Raw genomic sequence first — 25,596 nt, 5'->3', positions numbered from 1 at the left:
TCCCATATCCCTTCAACCTTCTTCCTTCATCCACCCGTTCAATCTAATCCTGAATGTTGCCATAGTTTCTGCCTCAACCGCTAACCCTGGAAGTGAATTCCACAGCCTCACAACTTTCTGTGTAAAGAACTTTCTCCTGACCTCTGTTCTAAATCTAATCTTGTATCTATGACCACTCGTTCTTGACCTCTCAACTACTGCTTCTAAGAGATAGGAGCAGGAGTCGGCCATTCGGCCCTTCGAACCTGCTCCGCCATTCAATAAGATCATGGCTGATCTTCTACCTCATCTCCACTTTCCTGAACTATCCCCATATCCCTGGATTCCCTTAATACTCAAAAATCTATCGATCTCTGTCTTGAATATACTCAATGACTGAGCCTCCACAGCCCTCTGGGGTACAGAATTCCAAAGATTCACCACCCTCTGAGTGAAGAAATTTCTCCTCATCTCAGTCCTAAATGGCCAACCCCTTATTCTGAGACTGTGACCCCTGGTTCTAGACTCCCCAGCCAATGGAAACATCCTCCCTGCATCTACCCTGTCGAGCCCTGTAAGAATGTTGTATGTTTCAATGAGATCACCTCTCATTCTTCTAAACTCTAGAGAATATAGGCCTAGTCTACTCAATCTCTCCGCATAGGACAATCCCCCCATCCCAGGAACCAGTCTGGTGAACCTTCGTTGCACTCCCTCTATGGCCAGTATATCCTTCCTTAGGTAAGGAGACCAAAACTGTACACAATACTCCAGGTGTGGTCTCACCAGGGCCCTATATAATTGCAGTAAGACGTCTTTACTCTTATACTCAAATCCACTTGTAATAAGGGCCAACATACCATTTCCTTTCCTAATTGCTTGCTGTACCTGCATGTTAACGTTCAGTGATTTGTGTACAAGGACACCCAGGTCCCTCTGAACACCAATATTTCCCAATCTCTCACCATTTAAAACATACTCTGCTTTTCCTATTTTTCCTACCAAAGTGGATACTTCACATTTCACCACATTATATTCCATTTGCTATGTTCTTGCCCACTCCCTTAGCCTGTCTATATCCCCTTGAAGCCTCCTTGCATCCTCCTCACAACTTACATTCCCACCCAGCTTTGTATCATCAGCAAACTTGGATATATTACATTTGGTCCCCTCATCCAAATCATTGATATGGATTGTGAATAGCTGAGGCCCAAGCACTGATCCTTGCGGTACCCCACCAGTTACAGCATGCCAACATGAAAATGACCCGTTTATTCTTACTCTCTGTTTTCTGTCCGTTAACCAATCCTCAATCCATGCTAGTATATTACCCCCAATCCAATGAGCCCTAATTTTATTTAATAACCTCTTGTGTGGCACCTTATCGAATACCTTCTGAAAATCCAAATACACCCCCTTATCTATTCTGCTAGTTACAACCTCAAAAAACTCTAACAGTCCAAAGATGTGCGGGTTAAGTTGATTGGCTATGATAAATTGACCCTTAGTGTTAGGGGGATTAAATACGTGGGGTTACGGGGATCGGGTGGGATATGTGTCGGTGCAGGCTTGATGGGCCGAAATGGCCTCTATCTGCACTGTGGGGTTTCTGTGATTCTGTGATTTGTCAAACACGATTTCCCTTTCATAAATCCGTGTTGACTCTGCCCAATCCTATTATTAATTTTCTAAGTGCCCTCTTACCACGTCCTTAATAATAGATTCTAGCATTTTCCCTATTACTGATGTCAGGCTAACTGCTCTGTAGTTCCCCATTTTCTCTCTCCCTCCTTTCTTAAATAGTGGGGTTACATTTGCCACCTTCCAATCAGCGGGAACCGTTCTAGAATCTATGGAATTTTGGAAAATGACAACCAATGCATCCACTATCTCTATAGCCACCTCTTTCAAAACCCTAGGATGTAGGCCATCAGGTCCAGGGGATTTATCGGCTTTCAGTCCCATTAATTTCACCAGTACTAATTTTTTACTAATACTAATTTCTTTCAGTTCACACTCTCGCTAGACCCTTGGTTCTCCACTATTTCCGGGAAGTTTTTTGCGTCTTCTTCCGAAGAGCTGGATTTTGCCAGCCCCGAGGAGGTGGGACTGCTGGTAAAGTTGCAGAATTTGGGAGCAGGTGGCAAACCCGCCCCCATCCCGCCTCCGTGCCCTCTTGCCAGGAGGCGGGAAGCCGCCCTGCCCCGGGTCCCGTCTCCTCGAGGCGGGAAAGGGATTAAAGCCTACTAAGTGCCTGTTAAGAGGTAGCTAACAGGCAGAAAATAGGATTATCCCCATTTTTCGTTTCGATGTGCAGGCTTCCCAACCTCGGGGAACCCCACCAGGGTGAAGGAGCCGAGTAGGAGATCTGCGGGGGTCTGAAAGTGCGATACAGAGGTGAGTGATGGGTGCAAGTGTGGAGTGGTAAGTATGTAAGGTGAGTGTAAAGTGTTACAAAATGTTCACTTACCTTTGTTTCTGCCTACAGCCTTCAGCCGCTGTGCAGCCGGTGTCCCAACATCTTCATTGTAGATATCACAGACTGGCTGTTGGATCCTCTGATCCAACAGCCAGGTGATTTCTGCAAAGTTGAAAGTTTTGATGAGTCCTGAACATAAAGGCTCATCAAACTACACAGAATGTCAGTGTTGTCAAACGCTGACATTTCTTCTTTCAAAAAATCTTGACAGCTGGCACGTCAGACGTTGACGTGCTCTGTCACTGACTTCCCCCTAATTGGCCTGCTGAGCCTGCTGGGCAGGCTTAACAAGGTCAATCAGGGGAAAATCATGCTAGTTGGCCAGAAGCTGATGGAGGCGGGATTGAAAGCCGGCAAGCAGCAGTCCCGCCTCCAAAAGCTTCCCATTGACAAAATTCAGCCCAAAGTATTTGTTTAATTTCTCTGCCATTTCCTTATTCCCCATTATAATTTCTCCTGTCTCAGCCTGTAAGGGACCCACATTTACTTTCACTAATCTTTTCCTTTTTACATACCTATAGAAGCTTTTACAGTCTGTTTTTATGTCTCTCGCTAGTTTACTCGCATATTCTATTTTCCCTTTCTTTATCAATTTCTTGGGTCCTCCTTTGCTGAATTCTAAAATCCTCCCAATCCTCAGGCTTACTACTCTTTTTGGCAACATTATAAGCCTCTTCCTTTGATCTAATACTATCTTTAACTTCTCTTGTTAGCCACGGTTTGACCACTTTTCCTGTGGGGTTTTTGTGCCTTAAAGGAAGGTATATTTGTTGTAAATTATGTATTAATTCTTTAAATGCTAGCCATTGCTTGTCTACCGTCATACCTTTTAATGTAGTTTCCCATTCTATCTACCTTGTCCCATGCTTTCATAATTTGAAACACTTCTATCATATCGTGATCGGTGTTGTTCCAACAAAAAAAGACCCAATTTTTCAAGTCTTTCCTCAAACTCGACAGCACCCCAGTGAATCCTCATTGTACCCTCTCCAAAGCATCAATCTCCTTCCTAGAGTGTGGAGCCCAAATACTGCACACGGTGGTCTAACGGAAGTCTCATTAAAGTTTTAGGTTCCTCAGTACCTCTTGGATTTTATGTTCAATTCACCTTGTGGCGGTTTGGTACAACCGAGTGGCTTGCTAGGCCATTTCAGAGGTTAGTTAAGAGTCAAACACATTGCTGTGGGTCTTGCATCACATGTAGGCCAGACCGGGTAAATACGGCAGATTTCCTTCCCTAAAGGACATTAGTGAACCAGATGGGTTTTTACGAATATCTGGTAGTTATATGGTCACCATTACTGATCATTCCAGATTTTATATAATTAACTGAATTTAAATTCCCCAGCTGCTATGTTGGGATTTGAACTCATGGACTACCAGATTGTTTGTCCAGGCCTCTGGATTTCAAGTCCAGTAACATAACCACTGTGCTGCTGTTCCCGTAAATAACACCTGGAATTCCATTTGCTTTTTTTACAGCTTTAGCAACCTGTGTTGCTGCCTTTAATGCCGTGAACCTGGGCCCTCAAATCGCTCTTTGAGGAACTATCCAATTAGTCCCACTCCAAGAGCCCACAGCCCTGCAAATGCCTGGGCACCACACTTTAGCAAAGATGTCAAGGCCTTGGGGCTGGTGCAGAGGAGATTTACTGGAATGGTATCAGGGACGAGGTGCTTCAGTTACATGGAGAGACTGGAGAAGCTGAGACTGTTCTCCTTGTAAAGGGGAGATTTAATCGAGTTGTTCAAAATTATGAGGGGTTTTGATATAGTAGATCGGGAGAAACTGTTTCCACTGGCAGGAGGGTCGGTAACCAGAGGACTCAGATGTAAAGCAATTGGCAAAAAAGCCAGAGAGGAGATGAGGAGAATTTGTTTTACACAGTGGCCCAGAAATTCGGGTCGGGGGCTTCCCGTGGGTGCAAGCCCCCGACCTGCACTTACCTAGCGTGCCGGCCATTGTGCTGTGGGCCTGCGTGGGATTCCGATCCTGGGCCTCCTCCAACTGCCGGCGCGCAGTGCTTGCGTATCCCAGGGGCGCAGTTAGTTTGAAGCGTCCCCTGGGATCACGTGGACCATGGAGAGCCAATGGTAGCAGGGAAATGCCCATTCATAAGTTTGACAGGAAGAGCTGTCAAACCTATAAATACTATAAGCCCCAAAACATCACTAAAACCTCAAATAATTTTTTTTTTAAATCACATTTTAAAAATAACTATAAATTACATGAAATAACTATTTTAAACAATAATTTAAATTTTTGAAACAATTAATTACAGTTTCTAACGGGGCTAAAAATAAACTTACCTTTCTTTAAAGTATTTAAAAATAATAAACCTGTGGAAAAAATGTTTTAATTTTAATTAATTCACCACTTACCTTGTTAAAAACAGGCCTTGCGCCTGCTTTTTACATGTGTAGCTCCTGGAGACTTACCCTCCCGGAGAACCCTTCAAAAAAAACGGAAGTTCCAGGCGCACGCGCTGCCTCTCCGGCGCACGCGTTCGACCTGTGAACCCCTTCTTTTAAGGGAACGGAAGTTCCGGTTTCCCGCGCATGCGCAGTGCATGCACGAAACCGGCACTTCCGTTGGGCCTACGGGTGAGTACCCCGTGCGTACTCACCCGCGGAGACCCGAATTTCTGTGCCAGTGTGTTATGATGATCTGGAATGCACCGCCTGAAACGATGGTGGAAGCAGATTTAATAATTGTTGCGTCCGTGTATAATAAGACACAGACTGCGGAGAACGGTACAACAGGTGTTTACTCAACGTGGCTCACAGTGCAACTGACTGTACAGATTACTACTCAGTGCTATATACGGGTGTGGTCACTGCCGGTACTACAGTATACATGAGCTGTAAAAAGTAGTTCCCCCCCTTAAAAGGTATATACATTACAATAATAACTTTCAAAAGGGAACTGGATAAATACATGAAAAGGAAAAATTACAGATCGATTGGGTAAGAGCAGGGGAGTGGGGCTAATTGGGTAGTTCTTCAAAGAGCCGGCACAGACACAATGGGCCAAATGGCCTCCTTCTGTGCTGTAAGATACTATGCTGATCATTTTTTTTTTTTTAAAGTGAAGATTGAAGACTTACTCTGTCACCTGGATCTCCTTTGGGTCCTGGTTGCCCTGGGATGCCATATCCGGATTCGCCCTGTTAAAAAAACAACATGGTAAATACTGTGAAGCATTCCAGGGACAAAAAAAAAACCAAGGTCCATCTACAACAAAAGCAAAACTACCGCAAATGCGGGAAATCTGAAATAAAATCAGAAAATGCTGGAAATACTCAGTAGGTCAGGCAGCATCTGTGGAGAGGGAAACAGAGTTAACGTTTCAGGTCGATGACCCTTCGTCAGAACCGGAAAAAGTTAGAGATGTGACAGATTTTAAGCAGGTGCAGGGGCAGGGAAGGGGGGGGGAGGGGAGGACAGAACAAAAGGAAAGGTCTGTGATAGGGTGGAAGGCAGGAGAGATTAAATGACAATGAGATGACGGTGCGAGGCAAAAGGGGTAAAATGGGACAAGAAACAAAAGTTGGGTCTAGAGGAGGTGTAAATGGCAACAGCAGAATCATTACCAGCACCTACTGTCTGAAATAATGGGGACAGAGGTCATGATCTGAAATTGTTGAACTCGAGCTCGAGTCCGGAAGGCTGTAAAGTCAGAAGTCGATCTTGCTCGCCTTCTAGCGTCCTGGTGGCCGCATGACACAATGGTTTGAGAGAATGCTTTCCACTCACTTTCACTGAGCCGTTCAGTTGGGATTTCTCTCCACACAGAAGTCTGATCAACATTTAGAATGGGATTCCGGACAGGGCAATGGAGGCAAAAGCCTTGCCGTCATTCAGGAAATGGCTGGCATGCTGTGTTGGGAGAGGACTGCAGGTTTTAGTAGATGGATAAGATGGGTCAAATGGCTTTTTCCATCCCTATCTATCTTGTGGACCACATTGTCACCTCACGTGTTTAACTGGGTTGAGCAGAGTTAATAAGAACATAAGAATTAGGAGCAGGAGTCGGCCATTCGGCCCCTCGAGCCTGCTCCGCCATTCAAAAAGATCATGGCTGATCTTTGACCTCAACTCCACTTTCCTGCCCGATCCTCATATCCCTTCATTCCTTTAGTGTATTAGAGTTGTGTTCATTTTGATTTGGAACTCTTGTATCTGAGATCTTTGAATCCAACAATTTGGGATTCAGACTCCATTGCATAGCAGCTGCTTCCCGGTACAACCTTTTGGGCAATTTAAACCAGAATTCCTGGATTCAAAAACGGGAAGACCCGGGGATAAGGAAGCCAAAGTCTCAACCAGTATTCCTGCGCTCTGGAGGTCCCATGCAATTGGCTCCTGAACGGAAAAACCGCTCGTGCGCGGAGATTTGAACGCGCACCCAAAAAGAAATTAGGGACAACATTGGTCTCAACTCATCGAAAAGCATATGTGAGCCGAATTATAGGCCGGTAAGCCTGACATCGGTAGTGGGGAAAATGCTAGAGTCCATTATTATAAAAGATGTAATAGCAGAGCACTTGGAAAACAGTGACAGGATCGGACAAAGTCAACATGGATTTACAAAAGGTAAATCGTGCTTGACTAATCTACTGGAATTTTTTGAGGATGTAACTGGTAAAATAGATAAGGGAGAACCAGTGGATGTGGTGTAGTTGGACTTTCAGAAGGCTTTCGATAACGTCCCGCATAAGAGATTAGCGTGTAAAGCTAAGGCACATGGGGTTGGGGGCAAGGTAGTGACTTGGATAGAGAACTGGTTGACAGACAGAAAGCAAAGAGTTGGAATAAACGGGTCTTTTTCCGAGTGGCAGGCAGTGACTAGTAGGGTACTGCAGGGATCGGTCCTAGGACCCCAGCTATTCACAATATATATTAATGATCTAAACGAGGGAACTAGATGTAATATCTCCAAGTTTGCAGACGACACAAAGCTGGGTGGGCGTGTGCGCTGTGAGGAGGATGCCGAGAAACTCCAGTATGATTTGGACAGCTTGGGTGATTGGGCAGAAGCATGGCAGATGCAATATAATGTGGATAAATGCGAGGTTATCCACTTTGGTGTCAAAAACAGGAAGGCAGATTATTATCTGAATGGCAATAGATTGGGAGAAGGGGAAGTGCAACGAGACCTGGGTGTCCTTGTGCACCAGTCGCTGAAGCGGTTAAGAAGGTAAATTGTATGTTGGCCTTCGTAGCGAGAGGGTTCGAGTACAGGAACAAGGATGTCTTGCTGCAGTTGTACAGGGCCTTGGTGAGACTACATCTTGAGTATTGTGTGCAGTTTTAGTCGCCTTATCTGAGGAAGGATGTTCTTGCCATGGAGGGAGTGCAGCAAAGATTCACCAGGCTGATACCTGGGATGGCAGGAATGACGTATGAGGAGAGATTGGGTCGATTGGGCTTATACTCGCTGGAGTTTAGAAGAATGAGTGGGGATCTCACTGAAACTTATAAAATTCTAACAGGACTAGATGCAGGAAGGATGTTCCCGATGGCCAGGGAGTCCAGAACCAGGGGTCACAGTCTAAGGATAAGGGGTAAGCCATTTAGGACAGAGATGAGGAGGAATTTCTTCACCCAGACAGTGGTGAACTTGTGGAATTCTCTACCACAGAAGGTAGTAGAGGCCAATTCATTAAATATATTCAAGAAGGAGTTAGATATGTTTCTTAATGCTAAAGGGATCAAGGGATATGGAGAGAAGGCAGGGACAGGGTACTGAATTTGGATGATCAGCCATGATCTCATTGAATGGCGGAGCAGGCTCGAGGGGCCAGATGGCCTACTCCTGCTCCTATCTTCTATGTTTCTATGTTTCTGAGATGGTGAGCAGCACAGGAATAGCCCCTCCCGCTCGTAGCGATTCCAGTTCCGAGACGTCTGTTCCTGCAACTTGGTACAAGTTACAGTAGGAAAAACCCTGAACTACTCCAGGAGTTGATGATGCCCTTCCCCAGAAATGGGAGGTGCTTTCCCCCCCCCCCAACCCCCAACCCCCACCCACACCGTATGTGCCTGCTTCAGTGTGAACGGGCTGCTGGAGCATTAAACAGGTGGCGATCCAACCCGATCGGGTGTAGGACTCACAGCCCGCCGCTATCTGTGCTTGCAGCAAAAAGGTTTAGGGCTCCCCATCCTCGTCCCCGTATCGTCCCTCGGAGCAATCGCTCCTCCTGAGCCTCGAGAACTTTGCAAAATGGAAGACTCTAAGGAAAGTTATTGCAATGCAGAACCCGAGAAATAGACAGTAATCGGCGCCCAATGCCTATCTTCTTCAAATAAACACAGAAAGTGCTGGAAACACTCAGCAGGTCAGGCAGCGTCTGTGGAGAGAGAGAAACAGAGTTCGCGTTTCCGGTGGATGACCCTTCGTCAGAACTGGGATTCAGACTCCATTGCATAGCAGTTGCTTCCCGTTACAACCTTTGGGCAGTTTAAGCCAGAATTCCTGGAACTGGACCCCAGTTCTGATGAAGGGTCATCGACCTGAAACGTTAACTCTGTTTCTCTCTCTGCAGATGCTGCCTGATCCGCTGAGTGTTCCCAGCATTTTCTGTTTTTATTTCCGATTTCCAGCATCCGCGGTGACGTAAGAAAACTACTAGGCACTTGGTCTGAGTATTAAACAAAGCTTTAATCAACTGTTTTTCAACATGGAGATCTAGTTGTGTCCTTCACTAGTTCCTGTTAAAGAATGTCCTGAGCAAGCTGGGCCCATGCCCGAGTATTTATACTCTCCCTGGACAGCGCCACCAGCAGGCCGCTCAGTATTATTACATAAGTCATTTCCACATGAATGACAAGATTCATGTCAGGCAGTATTTGGCTTTTGCCTATCTTCTTACGCACCTACGCTAAAGTAACAAGTGCACACAGTCTCTCCCCCACCCCCCCGCCGCCCGTTCCTCACGCACGTGTTTGCGGTTGCCGATTCTCTCTATAATTTCTGCCTCACCTTATCGCCCTTGTCTGCTGGGTTTCCCTTCATTCCTTTCTCCCCTTGAGGTCCTGGGGCTCCCCGTTCGCCCTATAGGTAAACAAATAACTGTTAGAAAAGCAAGATTGCACAGCACTCGTCCAATTACTAATAAACTGGGAAGGTACAGTTTGACCGAGCAGATGACACCAGATACCAGAGAAGACCAGATATAGAAAAGAGGGGCTGCTCTTACCCGGTCACCTTTAATTCCTGATGGACCAGTTATCTAGAGTAGAACAAAAGAGTTGGTACAGTTAGAAAAACCCATTCAGGTCGAGAATGCAACGTGCTTTTAGAAACATAGGTCGATTGAACAACTCACACCTTTAACCATCCCGAGGCATTTTACTGGGAGGGGGGAGGGGGGTGCGGGGGAAACAAATAAAATGGATAAAGGAACAGATGCTGAGCCATGGTGCAAGAGTTAGGAGAGGCCATCAAAAGCTTGGTCGAATAGATGGCTTTCGAGAAGGTGGAGAAGTGGACAAGGGAGGAGTTTAGGGAGAGAGTTCCGGACAGTAGCTCCGAGCTAGCTGAAGGGTGCGCAGAAAGTCCAGAGTCGGAGGACCCAAGGCTCCAGAGGGGATGTAGGGATGGAGGAGCCTGCAGAGACAGGGCCATGGAAGCACCTGCAGACGAGGAGGAGGACAAGGAATCCAGCCAGAGTCTAGGTCTGCTGTTTCAGTGCGTTGGAGGAACAAGGACCCAATGCAGATCAGCAAGTGTGGATGTAATGGGTGAGTGGGCCACAGTGCGGGTGAGTGGGCCAGTGTGCGGGCGAGTGGGCCAGAGTGCGGGCCAGTGGGCCAGAGTGCGGGCCAGTGGGCCAGAGTGCGGGCCAGCGGGCCAGAGTGCGGGCCAGCGGGCCAGAGTGCGGGCCAGCGGGCCAGAGTGCGGGCCAGCGGGCCAGAGTGCGGGCGAGCGGGCCAGAGTGCGGGCGAGCGGGCCAGAGTGCGGGCGAGAGTGCGGGCGAGCGGGCCAGAGTGCGGGCGAGCGGGCCAGAGTGCGGGCGAGCGGGCCAGAGTGCGGGCGAGCGGGCCAGAGTGCGGGCGAGCGGGCCAGAGTGCGGGCGAGTGGGCCAGAGTGCGGGCGAGTGGGCCAGAGTGCGGGCGAGTGGGCCAGAGTGCGGGCGAGTGGGCCAGAGTGCGGGCGAGTGGGCCAGAGTGCGGGCGAGTGGGCCAGAGTGCGGGCGAGTGGGCCAGAGTACGGGCGAGTGGGCCAGAGTATGGGTCAATGGGCCAGAATCCGGGAGGCGGAGAACGTGCAATAAAAGGCAGCATGTTGTGAGTATAACGTATAATACCAGCAAAAATCAGGGTCAATTAATCTTTTCATAAACGAGCTGCACAAATATCTGGCTGGGAGCAGAGTTGAAGGTTATATAGTTCCTGTGATGCCGGACTTGGGGAATGCGGGGCGGGGAAAGGGTTGTGTATGGAGGGCAGTAGCCAGGTTGAATAGCGAAGATGCGAGATGGATGAATAATCAGTGCGTTCTGCTTGAGCACCTTTGGGAATCTAGAAGATTTTACCCAGAACATTCCCTCAGGGGATGAAATGATTGATGGGGGAGAAGGTAGGTGGTGTAAGGAGGAGTGGGCTTACTGGGCCAAGCCACCACATCTCAATGTCCTGATGCGCATGTGGCACACAAGACATGTAAATGGTATGCTGGCCTTCATTACAAGAGGATTTGAGTACAGGAGTAAAGAAGTCTTACTCCAATTATATAGGGCCTTGGTGAGACCACACCTGGAGTACTGTGTACAATTTTGGTCTCCTTACCCAAGGAAGGATATACTTGTCATAGAGGGAGTGCAATGAATGTTCACCAGACTGGTTCCTGGGATGGTGGGACTGTCGTATGAAAAGAGACTGAGTAAACTAGGCCTGTATTCGCTTGAATTCAGAAGAATGAGAGGGGATCTCATTGAAGCATACAAAATTATTACAGGGCTTGATAGGGTGGATGCTGGGAGAATGTTTCCCTTGGCTGGGGAGTCTAGAACCAGGGGAAACAGCCTCAGGATAAAGGGTAGGCCATTCAGGACTGAGATGAGAAGAAATTTCTTCACAGAGGGTGGTGAATCTTTGGAATTCTCTACCCCAGAGGGCTGTGGAGGCTCAGTCATTGGGTATATTCAAAACAGAAGTTGATAGATTTCTGACTAGTAAGGGCATCAAGGGATATGGGGAGAAAGCAGGGACAGGGTACTGAATTTGGATGATCAGCCATGATCTCATTGAATGGCGGAGCAGGCTCGAAGGGCCGAATGGCCTACTCCTGCTCCTAATTCTTATGCTATTATGTTCTTATGAGACAATGCAGATCTAGTGGGGGATGGAGGACAATGTTCTCTTTAAGCTGTGTGGTACTTTGAACGGGCCACGCACCCCAAAAAAAATGAAAGGGAACATTGATGGAGGCAACTGTGAAGTTGGCAGTGCGCTCCAAAAAGTCTGCTTAGATGTTGTGGACAGGCTCAGACGGTCCATGCCAGAGGTGGTGGGGAATGTCAGATACCCATGACCGTAACAGGACCTGCTACTAACACGGTCTTGGAATGGGAAGGTGGGCCGCGATTCTGGCTGCGGTGTGCGTTGCTCTGGAAACGATTCTCCAGATATGATTGGTCCACACTTGACCAGCAACATCACGGTTTGCACCGACCAATCAGCAACGCAGCCAGGAGCCTGCGATCGTACAGGCTACACAACCACAATCACACACAATTCCTTTTAAATAAAAATGATCTAGCTTAGCTTCACACCCATTTGAACTGGAGTAAAAACATTTTGCAAACTACAGCACCATCAAACGACAACTTGTGGCACTTCTGTTAGTCGAAATAACTGTTTTCAGTAGTGCCATCTGTAGACGCTTAAATGGGATTGCAGCCCGAGATTATTTTTTAACGGAAATCTCGAGTGTTAGCATTCCCAGCGCAGCCCTTCATTCTCACGAAGGGTTACACCCGAAGGTTTACCTGTCTTTTCTCTTCCCAGATGTTGAAAGAAAGACTTTCATTATAATGCATTTTAAAAATGCAGTGCGCCAGTGCACATCTTTGATTGTCATTCTATTACACAAGAGTAGAAGACCACTTGTGGATAAGAGATCGAGGTCATTGCTGCATGGACACAGTTTATGTAGAAAGACTTGCATTTACATAGCGCCTTGCACGACCACCGGACGTCCTAAAGCGCTTTTACAGCCAATGAAGTACTTTTTTGAAGTGTGGTCGCTGTTGTAATGTAGGAAACACGGCAGCCAATTTGTGCACAGCAAGCTCCCACAAACAGCAATGTGATAATGACCAGATCATCTGTTTTTAGTGATGTTGGTTGAGGGATAAATATTGGCCCAGGACACCGGGGGTAACTCCCCCTGCTCCTCTTCGAAATAGTGCCCGTGGGATCTTTTGAGAACACCCGAGAGAACAGACGGGGCCTCGGTTTAACGTCTCATCCGAAAGACGGCACCTCTGACAGTGCAGCACTCCCTCAGCACCGCACTGGTGTGCCAGCCTAGATTGCTGTGTTCAGGTCTCTGGAGTGGGACTCGAACCCACACTTGGGACCTTCTGACTGACCTGTAGGTGTTGTACCTCCAACAGTTTCTGTTTTTGTTACAAATTTCCAGCATTTTCCATTTATAGCATTGAGAGTTAATCCATTTTGTGGATTTACTGAGATAAGGCTTGACTCAAAGTGTCAGCTCAGGCCCATCAGAACCAATTTTTGGGGAGGAGGAGGCAAATCGAAGAATAATAAAAATGCTGACGTAAAAACGGAAAACGCTGATGTTGTTGACCTTTCATTGACCTCTTCTATTCATCCTTTGGAGGCTGATTTGGAAACCGGAGATTATGGTTTTCGACGCATGCACAGAAATCTAGGCCTGCATTTTTTTTTAAACTGAATAACGATTACTTGCATTTATATCGTGCCTTTAACGCAGGATAAAAACATCCCAAGGCGCATAATCTAATATCAAAATGGCCTCGGCCTGAATTGGGCCTATTAGGGAGTGGGTACGGGGGACAATATAAATCAGGAGAGTGGGACACATTTGCCGTCACTCTGCCATGATCCGGTGCGTGTAAAAGTATCTTAAATTGATGCTCAGGTTTTCTAAAATGCCTCACTTTTATTAGTATTATTATAGTTCGAGAGAAGGTAACTGGAGAACAGTGATTTGAGATAATTGGGAAAAGAACCAGAGAAGAGGTATGGGGAATTTTTTTTAATGCAACAAGTGGTTACCATCTGAAACACGCTGCCTGAAAGGGCGGTGGGAGCAGGTTCAATAGTAACTTTCAAAAGGGAATTGGATAAATACTTGAGGGGGAAAAATGTGCGGGGCTGTGGGGGGGCAAGAGCAGGGGGAGTGGGTCTAAATTGGATCATTCTTTCAAAGAGCCGGCACAGGCATGATGGGCCAAATGGCCTCCTTCTGTGCGATTTGATTCTATGATACTTACAGTCTGCCCTGATTCTCCAGGTCTCCCCTCATTTCCCTGATAAAGAAACACATTGAGAACTGTTAATAAATACATATCGATTCACACAGAGCAACCATGCCTTGACATCGCGAAGACGTGCCTTGACACAGGCAACAGAAAGGCGTCACCCGAGGGCCAGGGTATCAGGTAGAGTAAATCACCCATGAGTCACTGAAGGTGGGGCGGGGAGATTGAAAGCTGACCTCACTGACAAAGACGTGGGTCACATGATCCACGCAATTGAAATCGAGAAAGGGAGTAGGCATAAAGGACAGTCTTGTTACTAGGATTTCCGCAAAGTTTAACAGTGTTTGCGCCAAGTGTTTGCAGTGAAAGAAAGTAAGACTTGCATTTCTATAGCACCTTTCACGACCTCAGGACGTCCCAAAGCGCTTTACAGCCAATGAAGTACTTTTGAAGTGTTGTCAATGTCATAATGTAGGAAATTTGCACACAGCAAGGTCCCACAAGCAGCAATGTGATAATGACCAGATACAGGAAACTTTCGATTAACCGGCCCCTAAATAACCAGAACGCTCTATCCACCGGCAAAATTCAGGAGTCGGTTCAGGTAACTTTTTTTACTTTTATTACTCCATTTGTTGCTGTGCAAGGGTGTAGCTGAAGCTGTTGCTAAGCTACAGAGACGCTTGCAACTTGTGCCCATTGTTTTGGAGCACAGGGTTTGTTGCTTTATACGGAGCTCTGAGCTCCGTATCTTTCACTATAGCGTTCGGTTATCCGGAATTGTTGATGAACAGGCACCACGTCGGTCCTGTCCATGCCGGATACCAGAAAGTTTCCTGTAATCTGTTTTCAAATGTTAGTCGAGAGATAAATATTAGCCAGGACACTGAAATAGTGCCGTGCGATCTATTATGTCCACCTCAGAGAGCAGACAGGGCCTCGGTTTAACGTCTCATCTGAAAGACGGCACCTCCGACAGTGCAGCGCTCCCTCAGTAATGCACTGGCGTGTCAGCCTAGATTTTTGTGGTCAGGTTCCTGGAGTGAGACTTGAACCCACGACCTTCTGACTCAGAGACGAGGGTGCTGCTCACTGAGGTTCAGCTGAGGCACAGTGCCGCGGAGATGTGTATCACACAATATTAATGTGCGCTGCGTTAATTGCAGCGGATTGGCACTTACACGCTAGGTAAGCCTTAGTGGCAACCTTAGCGGTGTCAATTTTTGTGTTTAACCAGTAGGAGGCGATTTACTGGCGCCAGACTTTCTGGGGAAGGTCGGTGTCGGCCGGGGAGTGGAAGCCACATTGCAGGTCGGTGCAGGCAGGTCGAGCGGCCCAACCCATGGGTCCGCAGCTTCCCCCTCTGCTGTTCACAACGCTACCTGGGGGTGGCGCTGCCTCTGGACTCAACCAGTGAAACTCACCTCGTCAGTTGGGTCGGAGAGGCTACAGGTAAGGTCAATAAAGAGATAAAGTAAACACGGCATTGTTCAACGAAGGGTGGATCATTCAGAAAACAAGAAATTGAGAGAAGCCTTTCTTCAGCAGGCATTAGTCGGATGGGAGGGTTTCAGTGTACCAGAGGAAGAGGAAGATGACATGGCCTGAACGTGTGGTGTGTGGAGTGGGCCTCAACGGCAGTAAAAGATAGATGGGCCGAATGGCTTCTTTTACTTTGGTCCCACAACTCCCTCTCGCGAACGATGTTCTCACCTTTTCACCTCTGGGGCCGCTGGGACCTGGCAATCCCTATGCAAAGAAACAAAAATTCTGGAATTACCGCAGGAATAGCACAAGGCGCGCGGATATGCATAATAAATTGTCAAAGCCAACCAGCTGTCTTGCTGGGACTAGGCACGTGGGTCGAGGCGATATCCCATTGGTTTGCAATACGATGAGAGATTATTCAATGGGGAAGTGCTTTCGACTGAATTAACATATCGGGGTGATGTTCAACTGCTGGGTGGCTGTTTCCCATCTGAAGAAGTCAGACAGCGGAGTGGTTGGGGGGTGAGGGCAGGGGCACCCCATTGATGGCCAATGTCCAGAAGACCATGCTCAAGAGATTTCAGTACACGGTGTTGCCAACACTCAACAGTTTACGTGCCAATCCCACGAACTATGGAGCATTTTTTTTTTTTTTTTAAACTACTGCGATTCATGCAGGAAATTGTGAACTTGTGGAAGATTATATGTAAATTTCCCACATCCTGAATGTTTGGAAAAACGCCCGCCCATCATGGGGGTGTGCGAGGGTGGAGTGAGAGGTGCCAAAATTGGGTGACATCTTTTAAGCCAAGAGGAGTGTCATAAATCTCATCATCGAGAAACTACCTATGAAATAACACTGGATGACCAGCTGGTGGCGCCGTCCATGGAGTATAAATACTCGGGCGTTGGCCCCAGCTTGCCGGGGACATTTTGTATAGACAAGGAGCTAGTGAAGTACAACTAGACTGCCATGTTCTGAAACAAGTTGATTAAAGCCTTGCTATATGCTCAAACCAAGTGGGTAGTGAGTTTTATTATGTCAAGGAGTAACTCTCACTCCAAATGGGGAAAACTTTTGACAGGTCCTTTTCGGAGAGAGTTTCTTCAAGTGAGAGTTGCGCAGGTTCTTTAGCGCAAGCAGGTTTGCCAGAAAACATTCCAATTCCCAGTGGAGAAAATAACGACCCTCAGCCCAGAAACTCCGTTCCCTCTTGGGGTGGAGTTTCAGTGCTGCGTAGGTGGGCGCGCCAGATTATGGGGCGCAATGCCGATCTGCTGGGTTTCTTGCCTGTCCCCCGCAAGCCATCGAAAGTTCTGAACAGGTGGGGGGTGGGGCTGGTGCACGGGAGAGGGCGCTACGTCGGACGGGCTGGAATGCTAGGAACATCCTCAGAAGCACCCCCGGTCACAGCTGTTTAACGGCACTGCATGGGAGGGCGACCTGGAGCCAGCGAAGCCTGATCTACTGAAGCCACCAAGATGTCACCAAACCATTCTGCAGCCCCAGCACATCTGGCAACAACTGCGGAGAACGGTTCTCCCAGTAACTGGGTCACTCGCTATAAAGCCCGCATCTCTCCAACACTACAGCACTGTTCTCATCCTCTCTCCCTATCACGTGATTGGCAATCTTTCTCTCTGCTCCAGTCACAAACTCTCATTCTCTTGTCACCTAACTCATCTCCATTTGATCAAGACTTGCATAGAAACATAGAAGATAGGAGCAGGAGTAGGCCATTCGGCCCCTCGAGCCTGCTCCGCCATTCAATGAGATCATGGCTGATCATCCAAATTCAGTACCCTGTCCCTGCTTTCTCCCCATATCCCTTGATCCCTTTAGCCTTAAGAAATATATCTAACTCCTTCTTGAATATATTTAATGAATTGGCCTCAACTGCTTTCTGTGGTAGAGAATTCCACAGGTTCACCACTCTCTGGGTGAAGAAATTCCTCCTCATCTCAGTCCTAAATGGCTTACCCCTTATCCTTAGACTGTGACCCCTGGTTCTGGACTCCCCGGCCATCGGGAACATCCTTCCTGCATCTAGTCTGTCTAGCCCTGTTAGAATTTTATAAGTTTCAATGAGATCCCCTCTCATTCTTCTAAACTCCAGCGAGTATAAGCCCAATCGACCCATGGCCGTTGCTCTTCCGAACTTCGTTCACTTGCTTCTCCAAAGCTCCCCAGCCAACACACTCTCCCTCCGGCCCTGCACTCTTACCCGATTGAAAAGTGATCGACTCTTAATGTGCTCTTTCCCAGAATCTCAAAACCATGGAACCCCTTACACTCCCAAACTTTCTTTCTTGCAGTCTACAAGCTTTTAAAAGCCAAGTTTAGCATCACCTAACCACTAGTTCTTGATTTATCTCATCTTATTATCTCCTATCCATTTCACCCTTGCTGCTGTTCTGCACTATGGCCTTTGACCCTTCACCTATAAAATAGACAAGAGTGGGACAATACTTACAACTGATCCCGACACACCGGGCGGTCCGATTTGTCCTCGATCTCCCTAGTAACAGAAATATTGAACCGTCACCGTGATTCTGGCTGGATTGCAATGTTTTTCCAATCGTAACAGTAAGAATCGCCGAACATTGCAGGAGGATATTGTGCGGTAAATCAATGCCTTGTAAAGGGCGCCGAGTATCCCAGAACCAGAGGGTTCTGAGCCCAGTCACATTTGAAACAGGTCCCTCATCGCTCACACGCCAGCCCTGTGTACGCCACGGGGCAGCCGCCTGATTGGAGCTGGCCCCCAAAAAATAAGGAGCCCGTTGCCCACTCCGCAACAGTCTGCCCTCTTGATTAATGTCTTCACTCGCTGCCTGGTTCTGTTCCTGCGCCTACTCACACTGAAAGGGCTGAAAATGAAATAATGATGCAGGTTTTAGAATCGACACGTGCGGGGCACAGATTTCGTTTTGGTTTCTTTTTCTTCCCTGAAACACGGCGACTGAGTCCGAACTGAGCAGTTTCCTGGTTATTAAATAGGAAAAGAAAAAATAAAGAGGGAAAAAGGGTCATAAAAAAGTAAGAGGTAGAGAGAGAGAAAGAGAGAGAGAGAAATAAAGAGAGAAAGAGAAAAAGAGAGAGAAAGCGAGACAGAGAGAAAGAGAAAGAAAGACTGACTGACTTGCATTTATATATCAAGAAAGGGTGTAAGGACAACTACAGGCCGGTCAGTTTAACATCTCTGGTGGGTAAAGTTTTAGAAACAATAATCAAGGAAAAAAATGCACTTGGAGAGGTTTAAGCTAATTAAGCAGAGCCAACACAGATTTGTAAAAGGCAGCTGGTGTTTGACTAATCTAATTGAATAATGAAGGGAATGCAACGGATGTTGTCTACATGGATTTTCGGAAGGCGTTTGACAAAGTGAGGAGGATGCAGAGAAACTCCAGTATGATTTGGACAGGTTGGGTGATTGGGCAGATGCATGGCAGATGCAGTATAATGTGGATATTTAGGTTATCCACTTCGGTGGCAAAAACAGGAAGACAGATTATTATCTGAACAGCAATAGATTGGGAAAAGGGGAAGTGCAACAAGACGTGGGTGTCCTTGTGCACCAGTCGTTAAAGGTAAGCATGCAGGTGCAGCAGGCGGTTAAGAAGGCAAATGGTATGTTGGCCTTCGTAGCGAGAGGGTTTGAGTACAGGAGCAAGGATGTCTTGCTGCAGTTGTACAGGGCCTTGGTGAGACCACACCTTGAGTATTGTGTGCGGTTTTGGTCGCCTTATCTGAGGAAGGATGTTCTTGCTATGGAGGGAGTGCAGCGAAGATTCACCAGACTGATACCTGGGATGGCAGGAATGACGTATGAAGAGAGATTGAGTCGATTAGGCTTATATTCGCTAGAGTTTAGAAGAATGAGTGAGGATCTCATTGAAACTTATAAAATTCTAACAGGACTAGACAGATTAGATGCAGGAAGGATGTTCCTGATGGCGGGGGAGTCCAGAACCAGGGGTCACAGTCTAAGGATAAGGGGGTAGCCATTTAAGACAGAGATGAGGAGGAATTTCTTCACCCAGAGAGTGATGAACCTGTGGAATTCTCTACCACAGAAGGCAGTTGAGGCCAACTTATTAAATATATTCAAGAAGGAGTTAGATATATTTCTTAAGGCTAAAGGGATCAAGGGATATGGGGAGAAAGCAGGGGCAGGGTACTGAATTTGGATGATCAGCCATGATCTCATTAAATGGCGGAGCAGGCTCGAGGGGCCGAATGACCTACTCCTGCTCCTATCTTCTATGTTTCTATGTTTATCACATCGAAGGCTGGTTAACAAAATTGAGGCTCATGGAATAGGTGGGTCAGTGGCAGCTTGGATAAGGAATTGGCTTAAGGACAGAAAACAGTGAGTTGTGGTAAATGGCTGTTTTTCAGACTGGTGGATGGTAGACAGTGGTGTTCCCCAAGGGTCAGTGCTGGGGCCACTGCTTTTTTTGATATATATAATTGACCTGGATATTGGAATACAGAGTAAAATTTCTAAATTTGCCAATGACACCAAACTTGGGGGTGTGGCAAACAGTGAGGATGATACCAATCAATTGCAACAGGACATAGAAAGGCTAGCAGAATGGGCAGATGGAATTTAATACAGAGAAGTGTGAGGTGATGCATTTTGGCAGAAGGAACAGGGAGAGGCAATAGACACTTAATGGCACAGTTTTAAAGAGTGTGCAGGGACAGAGGGACCTGGGAGTTAATGTGTATAGGTCCCTGAAGGTATTGAGAGAGTGGTTAGCAAAGCATATGGGATCTTGGGCTTCATAAATAGAGGTATTGAGTACAAAAGCAGAGAAGTTATGCTGAACCTTTATAAAGCGTTGGTTAGGCCACAACTGGAGTATTGCGTCCAGTTCTGGTCACCACACTTTAGGAAGGCTGTGAAGGCCCTTGAGAGGGTGCAGAGGAGATTTACCAGAATGGTTCCGAGGTACAGGGGGGATGCGAGGAAAAACTTTTTTAAGCAGCGAGTGGTGATGACCTGGAACTCGCTGCCGACGGAAGTGGTGGAAGCGGAGACACTCAATGTTTTCAAGGGGAGACTGGATAGTCACTTGAGGGAAATAAACTTGCAGGGCTACGGGGATAGAGTGGGGGAATGGGACTGACTGGATTGCTCTACAGAGAGCCGGCACGGACTCGATGGGCCGAATGGCCTCCTTCTGTGCTGTATGACTCTATGACTATGACTAAATGCAAAGCACATTTGCAGCCAATGGTAATTTTGAAGTGTAGTCACTGTTGTAATGCAGGAACTGAACCCTTCTAACTGCCAGCATTGCCTTCAGACAGACGGTGCTCACTCACTTTAAGGCCTGGTGATCCTGCTGGTCCCCGGTCTCCCTGCAAAAAGTGAACAACCCAATTAATTACAAGACTCTTCTATTTTTGTCCATCTAATTAACAATTCAGAGAGGCCAATTAGCAGGACAGACAGTCCATCTCCAATCCATCACCATCTTCGATACAGAGTAGCCGCTGCCTGTCTCGCGTGCAACAGCAGGCGATGCGGGCCTGGAGACGGCAGGAGCATCTAACCGTTGGCCAGGAGCCGTGACACTTTGACAGCTGTGGCCTCGGCATGCCCTGCGATAGCGGAGTAGATGCGAGGTCCCATCAGCGACTCGATAACACACTGAATTCCTGACGTCGATTGTGCTGTTCTGGGGAGGCGCCGAATGGTGAACAGGCACTGGGGGGTTGGGAATCACAGTTAGATCAAATTCTCAGGCAGAGAGTGGAGCAGGTTACATGGCTGCCCTTCCACACTGATATTCTACCGAGCAACTTATTCTGCAATGAGTTCTGATGACAGTTGTCATTTTCAGAGATGTTTACAGATGCTGTGTATTAATATCAACTTTTTATCATTTTGTTTATTAGCGTGGCAGAATTGGACACTTTCTCATATCAGACATCCGCGCCGGCATCAAGCTGTCCCAGGTAACGTACAGCATTCGCAGGGACAAGAAATCTACCTTTGGTCTGCCCAACTTCCCAAGTGAGATTGCCAATTTAGTGCCAGATCACGACTGGACCTTTATAGCCATCAGACAGCAGAGACTTTCCCCCCTCATTAGTCTGGGCTGGATTTCAACTCAGGTCCCAGAGCTCCTCAGAGGGCTGTCCTATGAGGAGAGATTGAGTAGATTGGGCCTATACTCTCTGGAGTTTAGAAGAATGAGAGGCGACCTCATTGAAACATACAAGTTTCTGAAGGGGGATTGACAGGGTAGATGCTGAGAGGTTGTTTCCCCTGGCTGGAGTGTCTAGAACTCGGGGGCATAGTCTCAGGATAAGGGGTCGGCCAATTAAGACCGAGATGAGGAGGAATTTCTTCACTCCAAGGGTTGTGAATCTTTGGAATTCTCTGCCCCAAAGGCCTGTGAATGCTGAGTCTTTGGGGTAGATTTTCCCGAACCTGTCGGGAAGAAGGCGGGAATGCAACTTTCGGGTTTTAGTCCCGCCTCCATCGCGATGCGGCCAACCCGCGCGATTTTCCCTTGATTGGCCTTGTTAAGCCCGCCCAGCGGGCTCAGCAGGCCAATTAAGGGCCACCCGGCAACAGGTGACGTCACAGACTGATAGATGAAATATCAGTGTTTCACAGCTGTTTGAAGCTGTCAAACACTGACAGTCTGAGTTCTAACATGAGTCCTTCTGCACAGACTCAGTTAGAACTCACACCGGCACTCAAAGCTGAAGGCTGTCATTTTTCACAGATCGCAGCCGTTCAGCTTTAAGTTCCGGCTGAGTGATGGGCTCCCGACGGTTGCAGGAAGAAAGGCTGTTAAGGTAAGTACAGGTAAGTAAAAGTTCTTTACACACTTTAGACACACCAAACACACTTACCTTTGCACTCATGCACCCATCACTCACCTGAGCACCGACATCGCGACCCCTCCAACTCCTTCAACCCGACGGCCCGCCTGCTCTAACCTGGCGTGGTTTGGAGCTGTCAGGAATCCCATACGAAACCCCTCAAAATAGGGATTAGGCTAAAAACTGCCTGTTAACAGGCAGTTAATTGGCACTAATCCCTTCCCGCCTGGTTTCGGCGGGTCCCAGTGCGGGGTGGGTACCCGCCACCCCTGAAAGTTGCGTGGGGCGGGGTTTTGGGCGGGATGGTGTCGGGACCCCCAAATTTGGGATTTCCCCCCGCCACACGCCTGAAACCCCACCCAACGGCTCGGGGAAAATCGGGGCCTTTGAGTATATTCAAGGCTGTGATCGATAGATTTTTGGAATCTAGGGGAATCAGGGGATATGGAGATCGGGCGGGAAAATGGAGTTGAGGTCGAAGATCAGCCATGATCTTACTGAATGGCGGAGCAGGCTCGGGGGCCGTATGGCCGACTCCTGCTCCTAATTCTTATGTTCTTATGTCCCGGAGGTAAAGGGTCAATGTCTAGCCCAATGCACCACCCTAGTTCCGCTCTTGACATGAGAATTTCCTTCTGGATTTTATTTTTAATTTATTCATTCTCGGGATGTGGGCATCGCTGGCAAGGCCAGCATTTATTGCCCATCCCTAGTTGGCCTTGAGAAGGTTGGTGGTGATCCGCTTTCTTGAACCGCTGCAGTCCGTGTGGTGAAGGTGCTCCCACAGTGCTGTTAGGGAGGAAGTTCCATGATTTTGACCCAGCAACGATGAAGGAACGGCCGATATATTTCCAAGTGGGGATGGTGTGTGACTTGGAGGGGAACTTGGAGGTGGTGGTGTTCCCATGCACCTGCTGCCGTTGTCCTTCTAGGTGGTAGAGGTCAGGGGTTTGGAAGGTGCTGCCGAAGAAGCCTTGGCGAGTTGCTGCCGTACATTTATACATATATGTCATGACAAAATCTCATATAAAGGATTGTTACACACCAGACATGGGAGAAGTCACTTACCCGCAATCCTGCTGCCCCTGCCTCTCCTGGCTGGCCTCTGTCTCCCTGAACATCGAAAATAAAAACAAGACCTCCTGTTAAATACCCGACTGGAACAATAAGACTTTGTTCCTTTTCATTTAGAGCTGTTTCACTCACCCACTTTTGTCTTTCTAACTTTTTCACAGGCAGGAAACTTTGTGATATCCGGCACTGACGGGACCGGCGCGTTGCCGATCTATCAAAACTGCCGGACATACAAAGTTAATGTTGACGCATACGGAGGTTTTCATCTCCGTATCTGACAACAAACACTGTTGCTTAGCAACAACTTCTAAAGAGTCAGCTGCAGCTGCAAGCGTCTGTAGCTGAAGCTGTTGCTATAGCTACAGACCTTGCAGTGGCTGACTGGGAAAAAAAAGAACGAGATCTAAAAAAACTTACAGAAAACGGCTCCTGATTTTTGCCGTTAGATCGAGTATTCCGGACATACAACCTCCGGATAAACCAAAGTTTCCTGTATATCATCCGGCCATTTTCCAGCTTTTCAACAGAAACTCCTACTCCCAGGCTATTAAGCCAGTCAGCTACCACTTTATGCAATTACTTAGCGTATTTAACCCATGACCTTTACCTGTTCTGTTCCCCTCCCCACCTCTCCCCCTTTATTTCATCAGTCTGATAAAGGAACTCTCTTACTTTCCCTTTTTCCCTGTACCTGCAATGTTAATCCCTCTTCCCTATTTTCAGATACCGCTGGACAACGTTCCCATGAAGCTGCTCCCACGCAGCCGCTCACCGGCTTTTAAATGGGAAAAACCGCGCCTGTGCGGTACTTTGAATGGGCCGTGCAGCCCCTTAAAGGGGCCACGCACCCAAAAAAAATTAAAGGGAACACTGCTGCCAGACCTGATGTGCATTTCCAGCATTTTCAGTTTTTATCCCAGATTTTGAGGATTTGCATTTTTTCCCCCCATTTTTATATGGACCAGATTTTGCAGTCAGCGGCAAATGAACAGTGCCAGCTGTTCGTTCCACTTGCACTTGCCTAAAGACTTTCGATGGGATTTTGACCTGGAAGTTCCTGTCAGTCACTGTCAGTCAACCATTCAAAAAGCGCAGAGGAAGCAACTGTGCATCTCCTTAACCAATCAGATTGAAGAACCTTCGTAGCGAGACGGTTCGAGTACAGGAACAAGGATGTCTTGCTGCAGTTGTACAGGGCCTTGGTGAGACCGCACCTTGAGTATTGTGTGCAGTTTTGGTCGCCTTATCTGAGGAAGGATGTTCTTGCCATGGAGGGAGTGCAGTGAAGATTCACCAGGCTGATACCTGGGATGGTAGGAATGACGCATGAGGAGAGATTGTGTCGATTGGGCTTATACTCACTGGAGTTTAGAAGATTGAGAGGGGATCTCATCGAAACCTATAAAATTCTGTCAGGTCTGGACAGACTAGATGCAGGAAGGATGTTCCTGATGGCCGGGGAGTCCAAAACCAGGGGTCATAGTCTAAGGATAAGGGGTAAGCCATTTAGGACTGAGATGAGGAGGAATTTCTTCACCCAGAGAGTGGTGAACCTGTGGAATTCTCTGCCACAGAGGGCGGTGGAGGCCAATTCATTAAATATATTCAAGAAGGAGTTGGATATATTTCTTAAGGCTAAAGGGATCAAGGGATATGGGGAAAAGGCAGGGACAGGGTACTGAGTTTGGATGATCAGCCATGATCTCATTGAATGGCGGAGCAGGCTCGAGGGGCCGAATGGCCTACTCCTGCTCCTATCTTCTATATTTCTATGTTTCTATGTAAGAATCGTTAACGAGCATCGCAGAGTCCGAACCAGGAAGTGAATATTGAATTCAATGTCAAATCAGGTACAGAAAGTGAAATAAAGAGAGGGAAAGAGAGATTGGATTAAGAGAGAGAAAAAAAAGACAGAAAGAAAAAGTAAAAATAATAAAATTATATTTATATTTTTTTATTTGTTTAAATCTCCAACAGTAATTAAAATCTGAAGGAATGAGACTCCACACTTGTAAAAGTTAATTTTCAGTGCCAGAGAGGTTGTTTGGCAGTAACTAAGACTTATCACGCCATTAAAAGGGTAGTTACACTGGAATGGACAAGCCCTAGGTTTTTTTGGTGCGTTTAGTTGCTGTCTCTGAGGTAAGTACAGCAACTTCACGCTATTCCATGTGTTTGAATGCCGAGTCTCTTGGCGAAGTTTCTGGAGGAACAGGGCATCTCGGACAGCAACCTCCTGATTTCCG

At 47.3% G+C, this 25,596-nt stretch overlaps 1 protein-coding gene across 1 annotated transcript in view; it reads right to left on the bottom strand.

Annotated features, from left to right (window-relative positions):
* The window catches only part of col7a1 (collagen, type VII, alpha 1), a 418,430-nt gene that overhangs the window by 158,211 nt on the left and 234,623 nt on the right, over positions 1-25,596 (bottom strand). Inside the window, exons 47-54 of the mRNA XM_086000010.1 lie at positions 23,345-23,389; positions 20,762-20,797; positions 17,901-17,945; positions 15,652-15,687; positions 13,951-13,986; positions 9,661-9,693; positions 9,444-9,515; positions 5,566-5,625 (exon numbers count right to left, since the gene is read on the bottom strand). Coding sequence (XP_085856136.1) covers positions 5,566-5,625; positions 9,444-9,515; positions 9,661-9,693; positions 13,951-13,986; positions 15,652-15,687; positions 17,901-17,945; positions 20,762-20,797; positions 23,345-23,389 — 363 coding nt within the window. The remainder of the gene's footprint in view (positions 1-5,565; positions 5,626-9,443; positions 9,516-9,660; positions 9,694-13,950; positions 13,987-15,651; positions 15,688-17,900; positions 17,946-20,761; positions 20,798-23,344; positions 23,390-25,596) is intronic.

This window comes from Somniosus microcephalus, chromosome 11 (genome assembly GCF_052327205.1).
Source record: "Somniosus microcephalus isolate GS21.2 chromosome 11, FLI_Smic_1.0, whole genome shotgun sequence".
Taxonomy (NCBI): Eukaryota; Metazoa; Chordata; class Chondrichthyes; order Squaliformes; family Somniosidae; genus Somniosus; species Somniosus microcephalus.
This window is presented reverse-complemented; position numbering and strand designations above follow the sequence as displayed.